Source organism: Myxocyprinus asiaticus, chromosome 14 (assembly GCF_019703515.2).
Source record: "Myxocyprinus asiaticus isolate MX2 ecotype Aquarium Trade chromosome 14, UBuf_Myxa_2, whole genome shotgun sequence".
In the NCBI taxonomy this organism is placed as follows: domain Eukaryota; kingdom Metazoa; phylum Chordata; class Actinopteri; order Cypriniformes; family Catostomidae; genus Myxocyprinus; species Myxocyprinus asiaticus.
The window spans coordinates 14013312-14030340 of NC_059357.1; the positions used below are offsets into that span (position 1 = coordinate 14013312).

The 17029-nt window shown below is 38.0% G+C and overlaps 1 protein-coding gene across 1 annotated transcript; it reads left to right on the plus strand.

The window, feature by feature from the left end:
* Nucleotides 1–816: 816 nt before the first annotated feature.
* On the plus strand, nt 817–14757 carry LOC127451389 (jupiter microtubule associated homolog 2-like). The gene is made up of 5 exons (XM_051716063.1): nt 817–1081; nt 1882–2033; nt 9326–9471; nt 13209–13251; nt 13386–14757. Exons 1-5 carry the CDS (start codon nt 1029–1031, stop codon nt 13613–13615), a joined length of 624 nt encoding a protein of 207 aa, XP_051572023.1. The 5' UTR covers nt 817–1028; the 3' UTR covers nt 13616–14757.
* Nucleotides 14758–17029: the final 2272 nt, after the last annotated feature.

Genomic DNA, 17029 nt, shown 5'->3' on the forward strand with positions numbered 1-17029 from the left:
TGAAGAGATTACTTTGCATTTTATTGTCATTTGTTTCATTTAATATTTAGTCCTTTCAGATGGAAAAATTTATATTTATAAATGATGTGATCCAAAGTGCATTTGAACAGTGGTGAAACACTTTCTTATGATGTGTTACATTCATACGAGCAGACAGAGAAATTTGAAGTAAGTTTGGAGCACAAAAAATAGAAATAAACCTTGTGTAAATTGTCAGCTTTATGCTAAGCTAAAATGCTATTTCTAGCCATTTTACATGCATGTTACCAGACACGATCATATTTTTTTATCAAGAAAATTCATGTTGGATCATAATTTCTTTTTCTAGTAAGACCTTTGATATTAGGGCAAAAATCTTATTCTTGATAATAATTTTTGTATTGTTTTCCTGTAAACATATCTAAAAATCCTTAAAACAAGATCAATTTGATTGATCTTGTTTTAGAAACAACACTGCATAAGATATTTAGGATTTTCAGAGAATGTATTTTTAACGTGTATTTTGTCTTACTGTACTGGCAGAGTTTTTATAGTCAAAACAAATTAAAAAAATCTACCAGTGCTGAAGAAGTAATCCAAAGTATTTAGAATATGTTACTGACCTTGAGTAATCTAACGGAATACATTACAAATGACATTTTACAGCATGTACTCTGTAATCTGTAGTGGAATACATTTCAAAAGTAACCCTCCTATCCCTGTGTACAGCTAATGCGCATGCGCGTTCTAGAGTTGATTGAAAGGCGGTGTCTGTATCTAGAAGGTGATTGGCTCTTTTACCTGTAAGGAGGGACTTCTATTCTATATCCGTTGACCGTTGGGCGTTCCAATTTCTCCTATTCGTTTTAATAGAAGTGGCCCATCTCGGTTTAAATGCGTATTAGCTGCACAAGCCTTTCTGGGCGTGGTTGGTCGAACTTTACTACTTTTTTTGCATAGACTTCCAGTTAAGTGTTTGTAGCAGAACAGTTGTAGGGGCTGTTGTGGAAGGGATTGGGTCACATCGTCACAGACTGAAACAAGCAACCATGACTTCAACAAATATGTTTCAGGGACTTGATAATTCTAAACCAAGTTCAAGGTATGCGCAGTTTGCTGACAGTTTGTTTGGAGCAACCTATTGTTTTTAGATGGTTTGCCGTTGTCACCCACATCTGTTTATCTGCATGTGGAATCGTAACTCTTCAAATAGGTGAAACAGGAACTTTAGCATGTCCAAGAGCTAAAAGCTAACTCAGATTAGCTAAACAAGCCTGTGCTAGACAAGATGGGTTCAATTGTTCGCGGCAGCTGCGTCGTTAGATACAAACATTCGTCAAAATATGATGCTACAAAAAATATTTGTGTATACTGACCTATAATTAATTGTTAGCTTTTAGCAGCATATGTGCCGAGGTTCAATGAGAAAGTTCAAGCAGCTATATAGTCGCGTTCTACGTTTAATCAAAGGTATATTTGCTAATAGAAATAATTCCTGTAATAAACATTCATTTCTTCACAATGCTAACCTGAAATACCGCATTTCCTTAAAGTATTGTTGGTCGGAAACGAGGTTATGCCGCAGTGTTAGGATTTGTGCAGTGTCTTGGGTTTCCTGAAAAAAAAGAGCACGAATTATTCCAATTTAACATCGTAACGTTGTTTTAGCTCTGACTTGGTGGCCCAGAAAAGCTCGACCGCCTAAACTTTGCGAGTGGCGCTGTTGTGCAATTGCACGTGAAGTTTTTCGGTCACAGAATGTTGTTTTCTTTTAATCATTGTAAGGTATTATAACTAAATAAAGCGTCAAAGGACAATTGGAATAGTTACCAAGCATTTGCATTTTCTATTTAACCCAAGATTGTAATAGTTTTGTGAGCTTCTTCACCTATCTGTCTGTAGGGTACTAAGACCTCCAGGTGGAGGGTCCAGCAATTTATTCGGCAGTTATGAGGAAGACACTTCTGCGTCTAGACGGCCAAACAAGATGTCCTCCTCTATTTTTGCCCCTGCAGAAGAGCCTCAGGGTAGTTTCAAACGCTCCAATCCCCCAGGTGAGAACATTTGTAAGGGTTTTTCTGCAGACACTATTTTCTTGTCCTCAAATCTGTCTGGGACCCTTTGCAATACCACACTTTCACTTGGTTTTATGTGGAAGAGGAGTTTATTCATTGGATTTGTTCAGAAGCGTTCTCTTTCATACAGACACATTCCCTCCCTCTGCTGGGACAGTAGGCTCACTTTGCATTCGTTATCTTGTCATGAAAAGCAACATCAAAGCCTCTGCTCTACCTAGTTAGTGAAGAGTGTTTACACTGACAAATTAGCCAGTCAGTTAAAGGAATATTCCGGACTCAATACAAGTTAAGCTCAATTGACAGTATTTATGGAATAATATTGATTACCGCAAAAATAAATTGACTCATACCCCCTTTTCTTTAAAAAACACAAAAATCAAGGTGACAGTGAGGCACTTACAATGGAAGCGAATTGGGCCAATCCGTAAACTTTACAATACTCACTTTTGGGAGTCGCTTGGCGCCATGCAAGGGTCAGACGTGTGAATGGCGAGCTCTGCGCACTTTGCTAGTTTTTCATTCTTTTTGTGTCATAAACCGGTGAGATTGGATGCACTCTGTTTCATAACTGTTCTTTGAAGACAATATGTCAAAGAATTCAAAATCCTCGGGCTCTGGAGACATTAAAAGACACTTACGTGCTCAAGCTGATACCCCAGACAGGGCTGCAGACCAGGGACTCAGTTTGGATGGTGCGTGGGTGAAATTCAGCGTCAACTGTCCAGCATGTCGGTGATGCTGACGAAGGACGTAGCGGACTTGGAGAATCTTGCTGTAATACGTAGATCGATCACTTCCATGGAAGCGAAATTTGCTGAGTTGGTTATAAGAGTGGGGGATGTAGAGAAACGGACCGATTATCTGGAGTCATTGGAGAGGGAATTAGCTGCTAATCCACTAGCAACCAAGATAGATTTGCAGTGCGTCTGGGAAAAGTTGTAAGACATTGAGAATCGTAATCGGCGAAACAACGTCCGAATTGTTAGAATTCCTGAGAATGAAGAAGGCCAAGATATGGTGAAATTCCTAGATGGGCTCTTCCTGAGTCTGCTCTACATAACAGGCCATAAGCTGGAAATCGAGTGAGCTCACAGAGTCCCGGCTTGGAGATCCGCTGAGGGAGACAGGCCCCGATCAATTCTGGCCAAATTTCTGAGATCATAAAGATCTTGTGTTACGCGAGGAGTAAAGGAAGAATTTCTTGGAAGAACCACAACATATTCAATGAGAGAAACGTGATTGATTCAAGGAATGCAAGAAACTTTTGCGTCGATGGAGGGTCACTTTTACAATGAAATTCCCGGCCAGATTGAGAATAGATGTTAAGGATGGCTGCAAAGTATTTACTTGTCCCCAACAAGTATTGTCCTTTTATAAAGTTAAGGGAATGAGTAAGTCATTGTGTGGCACTCGCTTTGCAGCCAAGTGGACCTGACTTGCTGAACATTCACTTGACTGTCCGAGGAAACTGGGCGTTGCCTTTATCTTTTTGTGCTGGTTCAACCTAGCGGTTGGAGTTTGTTTTGTGGAATAACACTCCTTCGGGACAGTTGTGGATGAATCTGCTTGTTCTTTGTACTTATGCCTCCTATTGGATGGAGTTTGTTTTGTGGAATATTTTTTTGCAGGACATTGGAAGGATTAGGTCATCTGCTGCACTTATGAAACAGCCAGCTCACTGAACATTCATTTGACTGCCCGAGGAAACTGAACAGTTTATTTATTTATTTATTTATTTTTATTATGTATTTTATTTAGTGTGTGTGTGTGTGTGTGTGTGTGTGTGTTGGTTCCGCTAGAGGCTGGAGCTTGTTTTGGGGAGGAACACACCTTCAGGACAGTATGTGGATGAATCTACACGTTCTTTGTGTTTATTCTGCCTATTGGCTGGAGTTTGTGTTATAGATTTTCTTCTGTTATGTAATTCTGTCTTACAAAATTTGTATAGAAGCACCAGACTTGAGCAATCCGACGGGAAAGTTGTCACGTGCTCCCGTAGGTGTACATGGACTGTTTGAGTTTAGAGGGATTGACGCCAGTTGGCAGTGTCGTGCGCGGGGTTAATGCGCATGTTTTTCTTTTTTCTGTATGTTTGGTTCGGGGGGAAGTTTGGGGTTTGATTGTTACACTAATGTTGGATTGTGGTCTTTATAATCTTGTTTTTGACACACAATCAGTTTTTTCTAATATGTCAATGTTAAATGTTAATATGAGTGGGTTTTCTCTCTCCACATGGAATGTGAATGGGTTGGGGTACCCCATAAAAAGAAGGGAAAGCTTCCACCAACCATGACAATCCCGGATCAGTCTGATACTTAAAGATCCAAGCGAGTGTAAGAGTTACTGTCCAATTTCCCTGATCCAGTTAGACGTTTAAATATTGTCAAATTCTGGCTAACCGATTGAGTAAAGTTATGACATCTCTTATACATATAGATCAGGTGGGGTTTATTCAGGGTCGTAGCTCTTCTGATAACATTAGGTGTTTCATCAGTATCATGTGGTCAGTGGCAAATGATCAGACTCCGGTCGCTGCCATCTCACTTGACACCGAAAAGGCGTATGATATGGTAGAATGGGATTATATTTTTAAGATTTTGGAAATATATGGGTTCGGGAATACTTTTATTGGATGGATTAAATTACTTTGTACTGCTGCTACCGGGTGTCTATAAACAAATGGATTAATTTCAGATTATTTTACTCTGGATAGGGGTACCCGGCAGGGTTGCCCTCTTTCCCCATTATTGTTCTGTCTTGCCCTGGAACCATTAGCAGCCGCAATAAATAGTGAAGATGTTTTTCCAGGGGTGATGGCGGGAGGTATGGCGCGTAAGCTTTTGCTTTATGCTGATGATATTTTATTATTCGTCTCCGATCCCACTAGATCAATGCCTTGCCTCTACAGAATTATTAATTCCTTTTCCAAGTTCTCAGGATACAGAGTCAATTGGTCTAAATCCGAAGCACTGGCTCTGACAGCGTACTGCCAAGTAATGGCTTTTCAGCCGGGTGCCTTTCAGTGGCCCAAACAGGGCATTAAGTATTTGGCATTTTATTCCCAGCAAATTTGTCTGATTTAGTTAATTTTGACCCCTTAATAAAAAGGTTTTCGAGCGATGTGGGCTTCATTACATTTATCGATGATTAGGAAGGTTAATGTTATTAAAATGAATTGTATTCCAAAATTTATCTACCTGTTACAGTCTCTCCCTGTAAATGTCCCCCTCTCTTATTTCAAGCAATTTGATAGCATAGCGAAGTCCTTCATTTGGAATGGTAAACGTCCCAGATTACATAGGCTGATTGACAAAGGTGGGCTAGGCCTAACCAAGATTTTGTCTTCCACCTGAGAGAGCCCTTTCCTGGTTTTGTATTGAACAGGACATTGTTGCCCCTATTTTGCCATCGCAAAGCTTTCTATCAATCTAACCGGAGAAGTTAAGTTACACCCTGTTGTCTCGCATTTGCACTCGGTGTGGACAAGTGTCCAGAGTGTTTAATTCAGACATTTATTTAAATGTTGCCTCGAGCATATGGCTGACCCCAAATTATGTATTGACAAGTCCCCTTTTTGCTGGTCAGAGTGGATCAGGAGGGGGGTTACTACACTCGGTGACCTATATGAGAGTATTGTGTTGAGATCCTTTGAAAATTTGGTTCAACATTTTGGGATTCCCAGATCTCAATTCTATAAGTATTTACAGCTGTGCCACCTGCTCTGTACTGTTTTTGGAAGTAGTTTACACCCCCCTGAAGCGGCAGATACTCTGGGAGTGATGATTACTGCTTTTGGAAAAGGTCATGAGACATTAGTGTTTTACACCCTGCTAATTCAGAGTCTGGGAGATGGAACTTCAACTTCTCAAGAGATTATGGGAGAAAGATTTAAACTTGGTATTGGAGGAGGGAGTGTGGGCTAGGATTCTAAATAACATCAAGTCTGCATCTAGAGATGCACGGGTGTGCCTTATGCAATTCAAGATTTTACATAGTCTATTGGACCCCCTCTAGATTTGTATAGGCTTTGTCTTAAAGACACACCCACCTGCTGGCGATGTCAATCAGAAGATGGAGACACAACCCATGTCTTTTGGGGATGTGTTAAGATCCAAGAATTTTTTTGAAGATTCAGAGTTTTGTGTGAGTTTTTGGGCACTCAAATTGTATTTTGCCCCAGACTCTGTATTTTAGGTGATGGGGTGGTCATTAATATGGAGAATTTTAAGGGGTTGGAAGTCGGCCCCATTGGAGTGGTGTTCAGAGATTGGCAGTGTGGCAGCTTTTGAAGAGGGATCATCCAGAAGACTGGAGAATTTGGACTTGTTTGTGGGGAAATGGGGTAAATATCTGGCTTTTTTGGAGGGCTCTTGGGGAGGGACAGTGGAGAGAGAGGTGTAGTGGATGTGTGTGATTTTATATTTTTGTGTGTCTATAATTATGTGACCACTGGGGTGTGGTTTTGGGTTGGGGATTGTGGGGTAAAATATTGAATATTGTATATGTTTTGCTTTTCTTGTTTAATAGATGAATCAATAAAATGTGTTAATCACAAAAAAATAAATACTCACTGTTACATAACTATAGCCACAAGACATAAACAATATGCGTGTTGGCATGATTTCAGTGTGATAAAATCACTTAATGGACCCTTCACATTCTGCGTTTGCGAAGCGGAAGTCGTCATTGTTGGGTAAACTATGGCGGCGATCGGGAAGAACAGTAATAACCAGTGCAACTACAGTGTTCCTTGTTGCACAAATTCTAAAAGAAAATGTCTGGATTTGTGTTTCCATGAATGTCCAAAAGATGCTGAACATTGTACAATCTCGGTAGGTTTAGGCAATTAAATGCGATGGAGATAACTTGGTTATTAAATGAGGAAGCACTTTCTTCTGTGGACAGTATTTTCAAGATGAAGACTTGCAGCAGTCACTCACAGGTGGAATTGTGAAATGCTTTGAAATCTGAGCTGTACCATCATGGTTTCAATGGAATGATTACACATCACAACCGACATGAGTGTGTGTTTGACATGGTTAGAAGTCACATGGAGCGGAACATGGGTTTCTCCACTCCTTCACATCCTGCGTTTCACCAAGTACAATTCAAAGATTTACTTTTTTGCATTTTTGCAATTTATGGCCACACATTTGTAGATCATTCCTTTTTAAAGGAATAGTTCACCCAAAAATGAAAATTTGCTGATAATTTACTCACCCTCAGGCCATGCAAGATGTATCTGAGTTTCTTTCTTCATCAAAACAGAATTTAAGACTTTAAGGATTTCATTTCAGGCCTCCTCCTCTAATCAATGCAAGTGAATGTCCTCCATTTTTTGATGGTCCAAAAAGCATATTTAGGGTGCATCAAAATAATCCACACAACTCCAGTCAACAAATAAAGTTCTTCTGAATGCAAACGATTGATTATTTTTAGAAACAACAATACTTGTATACTTTTTAACTACAAATGTTCGCTTCCATACATCTCTGTGACGTGCGCTCATGAGAGGGATGATGTAAGCTCGTTGGTAAGGTCACGTGGAGGAGGAGTCAGGAAGCATGTCATTATTTACAAGAGAAATTTGTGCCATTCACAAACAATAACAGTCAAAAACAGTTCAAAATAATATAAAAATAAAATCACGTAAACAATGACGCGCTTACTGACTCCTCCATGTGATGCGTGACCTTACCAACGAACTTGCGTCATCCCTCTCATGAGCACACATCTTGGATGGCCTGAGGGTGAGGAAATTCAGCAAATTTTCATTTTGGGTGAACTATTCCTTTAATATGCTGATTTAACGTACAACCTCTTAATAATAATTTATTTTTATCAACTTCATATTCATGCAGATAACACTCAAAACAACTTGTAACCTTTGAGTTTAGATTTAACAGCTGATGGACGATGTGGTTCTTTGTAAAGTTATAGCCAATTTACGTCGTCATTGCCATGACGATGTAATGTTAACAAACCCTAAAGCGACAACTTTATAGCTCAAATAATACATGAGTTTTAACAGAAGAATTAATGTAAGTGCTTTTGTAAAATTATAAGCTTCACATCTCTGCCTTTAAACCCTCCAAAATTGGCCCCATTTACTTCCATTGTAACTGTCTCACTGTAAGCTTGATTTTTGCTTTGTTTAAAAGAAAAAGAGGGACGAGTCAATAATTTGTTGTGGTAATCAATGTTATGCCACAAATGCTGTTGATTGAGCTTAACTTGTATTGAACCCAGAATATTCTTATAACTCTGTGTGAGTCCATTGAAAGGCTGAAGAAATAGAATTATGTTGTAAGGTAATGTCACACTGATAAAAACAATAGGAGCTTTGTCACAAGTAATAGTATAATGTTATTTTGCTCAGCAATATGTGTTGTACAAATATAAATCTACATGACTGCTCACAATTAAAAGAGCTGGTTTCATTCAGTTTATTCCCAGAGGAATTTCCAGATTTAAGCTGCATTTGTGCACTAACTTTATTTATAGATGTTTAAACGGTACCTTTCACTGGTGCTGTTCCTTTAAAATTGGAAAATATAAACACTACACACCCATTACTACAAAAATTATTTGTACTGCTATCATTTATATACTTGAAAAAGCATTACGCACCGCTTTTATTTTTTAGAAAGTACCCTGCAATCAGGTCTGGTTTATCTCGAAATGTCTTTTTGACCGTTCTGAAGTATTGTTTGGGCTGGTTGACATGTTCTTTTCACACAGTGAGTAGAAGAGATATTTCGTCCAAAAATGAAGATGATGTCATGTTCTAAACACGTATAACTTTCTTTCCTCTGTAGGACCGAAGATGTTAGACAGAATGTAAGCCTCAGTCATCATTCACTTTTTAATCGAATGGAAAAAAGATACAATGAAAGTGAATGGTGACTGAGACTTGCATTCTGTTTAAAATCTCCTCTGCTTCACAGAGGAAAGAAAGTCATACAGGTTTTGAGCAACACAAGGGTGAGTAAATGATAGAATTATTGGTTACATTTTTTGGTCAACTATCCCTTTAAGGTCAAGGCTCACCAAATTGTATTTGTGGTTATAACAAAAAGCAGCAAAACTTTGGTCATTGTTGTAATTAAAGTTTTTATTTTTTATTTTTTATATATATATATATATATTTTATTCTCCAGTAAATAAATTCTGATGCATCTATTTTCTAGGGTTGATGTTGGCTCAATGCAGAGTAGCATCAGTGCATCTCAACAAGCTGTAATTTATCTTGTCTATTTTTGTGTCAGGAGGGAAGAGCAGTGGGATATTTGGGGGGCAAGAGGCTTCTCCGACTCAAAACAAGCCAGTGCCGCCTGGTGGAGCATCCAGTAACATCTTTGGGAGTGCAGAGTCAACCCGACCTACTTTTAAAAGCCATCCCAACAAACCAAAGGTAGACTTCTTACCAAGTGTACCAACACTGCTAATTTGACTCAACAGAAACACAATCGTGTCTATAGCAGGTGTCGGCAACTTAGGGCAAGTGTGCCAGCATTTGCACGTGGAGGGTTAATCACTGGCACGCGATCAAAAGCGAGAGAGAGGAGTATGTATTTTATTCAAATGAAGCACCTGCATGTGCCATGCCAATTTACCGTTGTTGAATCCTTCGTCATAAACGAACAGCGTGTTTTAGTTATTAGCTGAATGGAAATCTAAACACTGTAAGTGTGACAAAACTGCGCTAGTTAAAGGAAAGTTCCAGGTTCAATACAAGTTAAGCTCAATCGACAGCATTTGTGGCATAATGTTGCTTACCACAAAACATCTTTTGACTCGGCCCTCCTTTTCTTTAAACAAAGCAAAAATCTGGGTTTCAGTGAGGCACTTAAAATAGAAGTGAATGTGGCCAATTTTTGGAGGGTTTAAACGCAGAAATGTGAAGCTTATAATTTTGTAAAAGCACTTGCATTAATTCTTTTAAAATTTGTGTATTATTTGAGCTATGAAGTTTAAATTGTAATTTTTACAGTCGTTTTAGGGTTTGTTGACATTACATCATAAAATTGGCTATAAATTTAGGTTATAACTAAGGTTATTAAGTGATTTTATCACACTGAAATAATTTTTACACTCATCCTTTGTCTTGTGGCTATAGTTTTGAAACGGTGAGTATTTTAATGTTCAAAAATTGGCCTGGGCAAACTTTTAGGAAAACTTCTAACCGGCTGCTAAACACCTTACTGCCATTGGTCCACGTCATCGGTAGGTGTGATCTGGAGCTCTACCTACCTCAACGCAGACAGCTAAAACATTGTTCATTCAGTCAAAATCAGTCAACAAGAACACACCGACATGTAGATTTATTAGCTAGCTGGTGCAAATTTACCTATATCTGTACGATCGTTCATGTAGAGAAATGTACAGAAATTTTTGTAATTAGTCTACAAAAGGAATCAAATCTACTCAAATACTCTCAAGTGCCCATTCACTCATGTGCCATCTGCAGTGAAAGCCATTCCCATATCTGCCCAAAGTAAGATATGCTTCTCTTATCATCATTCTTTTGTCTTTTTCTGCACATTAACACTTTTATACACTGATCTTTGCAGCAGTATCAGTGTCGTCATAAATTACAATAACAGAGTGTAACCGGCGTACATTATGGCATTGTGTTAGCACATTATCATCTTGAATTCAAAATATAAACAAGACAAATTAAACATTTTCTACTGCATATATATGACTTAGTCTTTCTAGCAAGTCAGTCTACTGTTGGCCATCTTTGGAATGCTCTCGAGAGGCTATTTCCAGTCATGCCAGTGCAGCTACTATCTACTTGAATGGGGGAACACCGAAATCTCCAAAACAGTTGGTCAAGATTGCGATCAAAGAACATATTTCAAATCAGCAGTAAAATCTGACAACACTGGTATCATAAATTGTGCTGCTTTACCTCAGATTACGCTAAAAAGCGCAATTTTCTCGGCTTATATAGCTAATGCGCATGCGCGTTGAGTTGATTGACAGGTGATGTCTGTATCTAAAAGGTGATTGGCTCTTTTACCTGTATGGTGGGACTTCTATATCCATTGACCGTTGGGCGCTCGGAGCTCCTTGGTTGAGCGTTCCAATTTCACCCATTAATTTTAATAGAAGTGGCCCATCTCTGCTAAATCTCTGCTTTAAATCATCATTGAGTGGTTAAAACAGTTTCTTTTACTGATCTCGTGTGAATTCTACTCATAGAATGAGACATGAGGTCATTGATAACACATTTTAATGTCACATTAGTTTAGGTTGTACATGTAGCATCCTAATAATTAAATGCTCCTCTTAAGGCCTCCCACAGCGGTGTGGCGCATGTCTGACTGTTCGCAAACAGTATATGGTTGCTCGGCTGTTTAGAACTTTTTGCTTCTGAACGAATACATTTTCTGGAAGTATATCGAGACGCTAAGATTTTTAAAGAAAAGGAGGAACGAGTCGAAATACATTTTTGTGATATTCTATATTATGCCACAAATGCTGTTGATTGAGCTTAACTTGTATTGAACCTGGAACATTCTTTTAACAACAGACAAGCGCAGCGCATGGAAACCATTTGTGCTTTTTTTTTTTTTCTCAAATAGATTGTTTCCAGGAGCGTTGGTTATTTATGTTTTTGAGATGTTACAGACATTACATTTAGAAATTAGCATAATAATTTTGATTAAAAGTAATGACCAGCATCATCCAATCACTGCCAAGTGCCAACCATGTTATAATAAAATTATACATTATAAATTCTCAATCTATGCCAAACATGTTGAGTGGTCCAAACATCTGCTGCCTGAAACTGAACTTTTGGTCGAATTTTAGGAGTGAATGCACTTAGCTGCATAGAAAGCTATAGGATGCTCCCTTGCTCCCTATTTAGTGAATGACTTGACCACCACTGTGTGGTCTGTCTGCACTGGTCTCAGAACAGTTCGAAATGCACCTTATTTTCACCCTAACTCCATATAAAGCCTCTAACAGCAAAATATTTCTGCTTTTGGATGAACCATTGTTTCTCGATTTGATAATGCACAGTAAATGTAGGATTTCTAAGGAAAAAAATGTGCTAAAGTACACACTAGATGTAGTTTTTTGGGGGGGTGGCATTTCTCCCAAAGACAAACTCCGCAGTAATCGGCGGCATGTTGTTTTGTCACATGACTCCATATATCGGAAAATTTTACCCTTTACTGACAGTCTTCTGAGATCTGTCGGTTTAAATTAATTTAAATTATGTGTTGAGTAAGGGGGGACTGGGTAGCTCAGCGAGTAAAGACGCTGACTACCACCCCTGGAGTCATGAGTTAGAATCCAGGGCGTGCTGAGTGACTCCAGCCAGGTCTCCTAAGAAACCAAATTGGCCTGGTTGCTAGGCAGGGTAGAGTCACATGGGGTAATCTCCTCGTGGTCACCATAATGTGTGGTTCTCGCTCTGGGTGTGGTGCATGGTGAGTTGTGTGTGGATGCCGCGGAGAATGGCGTGAAGCCTCCACATGCGCTATGTCTCCGCGGTAATGCGCTCAACAAGCCACGTGATAAGATGCGTGTATTGACGGTCTCAGATGCGGAGGCAACTGAGATTCGTCCTCTGCCACCCGGATTGAGAGTCACTACGCCACCACGAGGACTTGGAGTGCATTGGGAATTGGGCATTCCAAATTGAGGAGAAAAAGGGGGAGGGGAATTATGCGTTGCATATAGCGAAGCCAAAATACAAAGTTGGAGTCTGATTCCAAATCTCAAACCAGGAAATAAACTGGAAACTTTATACAAAATGTCAGATTTTCTTGCTTCTATAGAAGCATACAAGACAATCGGAATATTCTCAAATCATGCTGAATAACATGATCATCGGTTTTAGAGCATGCTAGCTCGAGTGCTCATGCTCATTAAAGCTGAAGGATGACATAACAAACTATGAAGAAACTCTGGAATTCATGTTAATTGTTCAATTAATCTTTTTCACTCACACTGTTATGCTGATAATATAATTTCTAATGAAAATAGAACTGTAATTCAGCACAGTTCTTAATGAAGAAAATTACAAATGGCACTTCATGTCAAAAAGGTTGCTGGTCTATAGTGATTCCCACAAAATGCTGGAGAACAATTACAGAATTCAGCTCCCTAACACCTTTCTTTTCCCTGTAGGACAACTTAAGTGTGGGTGTACCTGCTACACCGGATCCACCAGGTAAAGAACCCCTGTGATTACAACCATTAGTCCATCACATTACTGTCCTTCACACACCCCAGTTTATTTCACATCAATATTTTCTTAATCTTTGACAAATGGTTCCCTTTCCCTCTATTTCTCTCTCCTTGCAGCACCAGTGGCTAAACTGGAGACTGCAGTTGAGAAGGTGAAAGTAGAGGGAGTTTCTCCTCAACCCACACCTGAAAAAGAGCTGCCTGTACCAACAGTTAATGAGAATTCTGTGCCAGCCACAATGCAACCACCAGAAAAGGACCATGAGCCTCGCCTCGGAGCACGCCCTCGCTCCCACAACAAAGTGATTAACCCACCTGGTGGAAAGTCCAGTGTTGTTTTCTATTAGCCCTTTCTTTCATTGTCTCTTTCCCATCTGTCTTTTGTGTCTCTACTACTTCTGCTTTGTACTAAAACTTCTTTCTTTATATACTTTTTCCTCCATTATTCTCTGCATGTTTTTTTTCTTCGCTCTCATTCCTTGTTTGCTTTTGCACTTTCATGTTCATTCCTCACTTCTCCTTTGTCCTTTTCATTTAATTCGAATCACTGTTAATGTCACACACAAAATGTTGTTTTTTTTTTCATTCAAATGGTTTGCATTGACTTCTTTATAAGAGTATGTTCTCTGAATTTGATAATGTATAAGTTTGCCTTACAATGAAATTCAGCAGAGCCTATGCAATGTTCAACTGGAATGAATCACTGTCTGTTGCTAAAGAAAGCTCTTCAGTAAAAGCATGTACCTTAGATCAAATGTACCTTTTGAAACTCAGTGAATGTGTTCTGATGGACATGGAAATGATAGATTTACTTTTGTGCAATATGGTGACTTTATTTCTCATTTTATTCCTCATCCAAATCTCCCTCTCTCTTGCATCTGCTTAGTAAGACACAAAGCCAGGCATAAAAGCAATAGCTCAGATGCCAAACCAAAAAATGCACAACTGATAATCGCCAATGCCAAAGTGAACACACACGTGACTGTGGATAGTAATGTGTACAATCAAATATTATTAACATAACACATCACAATATTGAAATGTTCTGTCCATATAAAATTCATACAGGTCAGATAATCAAAACAAATGCATCGGCAACATGCATACAAATGTAACTAGTGAGCCTTAAACTCAGAAAAACCTTGAGCATCAGAGGTTTTTCTGAGTACTTGAAAAGTGTTGCTGTGCCGTGCTTTCGAATTTGACCTTTCTTCCCTGTAGCAATTAGCAGCATGTTTGTTATAAATTAAAATGGCATTTGGCCATATGTGGCACGTCTATGAGAGTGAGCATTTTTAACATATTAGTGCCATCCCTGCTTGAAATACTTTAGACATTGCTTGGCAATGTGACTGGCTGAGATAATGTCTTACAGTAAACCTCTGTGTTGTTTATTTGTATGCTGTTTTGTATTGCTGATTTTTTTTTTTTCATGACAATAAAATAATGTTTTATGATGTTGCTCAAAATAAACTAACCCATATCTTCATTTAACAAGTATTAACTTATTTGTATGCACTTGAACAGTCAATTTTATAGTTTACTGAGTCAGGGCAGTATTGTATAGGGTTTGAACAAAGTGTAGAAATATTTAAGGTCCATGTGGGTTTCAATACACTATTTCAGAATATCGAAGTCTAATGGGTTTGTCAAAAAAGGCAGGAATGTAACTGAAAATGTGCAGTTTTGTGTTTTTGTTCAAATGTCGGTTATGCAGGTTTAATTTAAAGGAATATTCCAGGTTTAATACAAGTTAAACTCAGTCGACCACATTTGAGGCGTATAGTATAATGGGGCTGAAGGCACCCCTTAAAGAAAATGTGCTTATTTTTCTGGTCATTAAGTTTGAAAAAATGTATTTCTTATTATAGAAAAAAAATGTTTGTTTTTTTGTTGTTTTTTTTAAAGATGACGAGGGAGCATTTTATCACACATTTGGGGTAAAAAGCCCCAAGGGTAGTTATAGGGACAATAGTTATAAGGCAAAATTGGTCAGCTTGGGCAAATACAGCAAGATGTATTTTGATTAACAAATAAGGATAAAAAAAAAAATAAAATCATTCAAAATAACCACTTCAGAAAAGGGTTAACCATTTTCTATTCATTTCAATCACATTTGGCATTTCATAACATCAAGTATTCTATAAACAAATTAATCTCCATTGTGATTGGATCAGTCAATGTAAGCTCACTTTGAACATTTTTCATAAATCTATTCACCTCATTTAATAAAAACAATGTGCTTTATAGGGACCTTTAGCCCCTACAACAGGTAGGCTTTTTACCCCAAAAACTATCCTTTCACTTATTGGTCTTATAAGTTATTAAAAAAACTTTGAATCACCTTGAACAAAACTGAAAATAAGTATTTTGTCCAAAAATAAATGTGATAATTTCAGATATTCTCATTACATTTGCAACATTTTAAAAATGAATAAATATTACATCAAATTACCTCAAAATCAAACTTTAGACACCACACACAATGATCTCATGGATCAGGAGTATTTTGCAGTATATAGAGACAAGCAGGTGTTAAAGGGGTAGTTCACCCAAAAATTAAAATTCTCTCATCATATACTCACTCTCATGCCATCCCAGATGTGTATGACTTTCTTTCTTTTGCTGAACACAAATGAATATTTTAGAAGAATATTTCAGCTCTATTGGTCCTTACAATGCAAGTGAATGGTGACCCGAACTTTGAAGGTCCAAAAAGCACATAAAGGAAACATAAAAGTAATCCATATGACTCCAGTGGTTAAATCTATATCTTCAGAAGCGATATGAAAGGTGTGGGTGAGAAACAGAAAAATAGTTAAGTCCTTCTTTACTGTAAATCTCCATTTTCACTTTCAGATGTGAAAGTGAAAATCAAAAGTGCCTATTACACTGCGGGGCCTTTAGCCCCGTTGTACCCTAATGTTTATTACCACAAAAAAATTATTTTGACTCGTCCCTCTTTTTTTTTAAAAGCAAAAAGCGAGTTTATATTGAGGCACTTACAATGGAAGTGAATGGGGCCAATATTAGGAGGAAATAAAGGCAAAAATTTGAAGCATATAATTTTATAAAATCACTTAAATTAAATTTTTGGCAAAACTTGTTTATTATTTGAGCTGTAAAGTTGTTCAAAACGCTTTTACTCTCGTTTTAGGGTTTACATCGTTATAACGTCATGGTAACAAGTTATAAAGTTGGATATAACTTTAGAAAGAAAAGGTTAGTAAGCCATTTGATCACACTAAAATCATATTAACATGCATGTGGTTTAGGTCTTGTGACTATACTTTTAAAACAGTGGGTATTTTAACGTTTTAGGATTGGCCCCCATACATTGAACCAGGAATATTCTTGTAAGTGCGTCATGTGCAATCCCTATTCGAGACGCGTGGGGGTTATACTGTATATATTATGTTGGGTTTTGGCTAGAACTTTTGCAGTCGGCTCTGAAAAATTTCCTCTGATTATCTTCAATTGGAAAAGAGTAAAGTGTGATTCCCTGGGTGCCCCTGATTTCTCCTCGCTTTCTGTTTATACAGTAGCCTATTGAAAGCTCGAATTTAAATTAGCTATTGTAAAAACATTATTGATACCTCATTTAATTAAGTATTCATACATTAATTAGATATTGTTTAGAAGACAACGGAATAGGCTAAATAATGAAAACAGTGGTTAAAAGGGATGTTCAGGACCTTAGATAAAACTTTAAGATGCGCTAAACGCATAATTCCTGTCGTTACTGGTGCTCGTATCGAACC